General features: G+C 44.3%; 1 protein-coding gene across 1 annotated transcript; it reads right to left on the reverse strand.

The window, feature by feature from the left end:
- Positions 1-368: 368 nt before the first annotated feature.
- On the reverse strand, positions 369-881 carry LOC130998580 (uncharacterized). The gene has a single exon (XM_057923997.1). The coding sequence runs from the start codon at positions 879-881 to the stop codon at positions 369-371; it is 513 nt and encodes a 170-aa protein (XP_057779980.1).
- Positions 882-1,087: the final 206 nt, after the last annotated feature.

The raw sequence follows: 1,087 nt of genomic DNA on the forward strand, positions 1-1,087 counted from the left end.
TATACTAAATGTTATTACTATTTTCTACCTTGTTCTTCATTATAATGTCGTAGTTTACTTGTTCTCAAAATAACATATTTGCAATGTCCCATTACTCTTCATTAAACATTGCCATTGTATTAACTTGAAAATTGAAGACTTTCTATGTCTTCATTAATAAACAATAGCAAGACGTACATAGAGCATCTCCAATGCTTGTGTCTTAGGTGGTGTCTAAGGTGGTGGTCCCCACCTAAGACACAGCCCTCCACAACCCTAGTGTCTTAGTCTGTGTCTTAGATCTTCATTTCCACAAAATCCCTAATTCTACAAGGCTCCGAAGAAGTGGCGGTTGCTTAGCCTTCAGAGCCCTTCGACTTCTTCGTGGACTAGACATCTGCGGCTTGCGATGAGAACCTTTCACACTCGCGCAGGACTTTCCAAGCTTTGATGTAGCCGAATCTCTTCCTGTGATTCGCCTCGTACATCGTCTGGGCTTGTTCGATGATTTGGTCATCGCTCATACCGCTGCCCCAATTGTCCTTGCAAGTGTTGTAGAAGCCTTCCCAAATTTTCACGTCCTTTTGGACGCGTGCAAAGTGGGATTTGAGATGATCGGGCTTACGCCTCGGCGCTCCCACCGGTTTGAGGTTATTGTACTTCTCGATGATTGAACCCCAATATTGGAGCCACCTTTGGGACGTTCCCAAAATAGGATTATGGGTAGCCTCCGCCCACAATATTGCTACGAGCTCGGTCTCTTCGCCAGAGTATTGGGTGCAGGTCGTCTTGGACTTCGGCTTCTCCTTCGACTCTTCTTGGACGTTTGGGAGCGCTGCCGGCGTTGGAAGATTTTTCGTAGTCAAGATATTTAAGGCTTGCAAGAACGGAGCAAACCCCATCATCGTGAGATGATGAGGGACGCTCGAACCTCCGGCGTGTCGTTGAAGATATTCGTCGAACTCGCGATCCATTGCAAGAAAATTTTAGTTGAGAGAATTGTAGTTGAGAGAAGAAGAGAAGTGAATTTTGTTGTAGGGGAAGTGTGGTATTTATAGAAGGAAAAGAAAGAAAGATTTTTTTTTTACCTAAACTAGTCGTTTTCTAT

Source organism: Salvia miltiorrhiza, chromosome 8 (genome assembly GCF_028751815.1).
Source record: "Salvia miltiorrhiza cultivar Shanhuang (shh) chromosome 8, IMPLAD_Smil_shh, whole genome shotgun sequence".
Classification (NCBI taxonomy): domain Eukaryota; kingdom Viridiplantae; phylum Streptophyta; class Magnoliopsida; order Lamiales; family Lamiaceae; genus Salvia; species Salvia miltiorrhiza.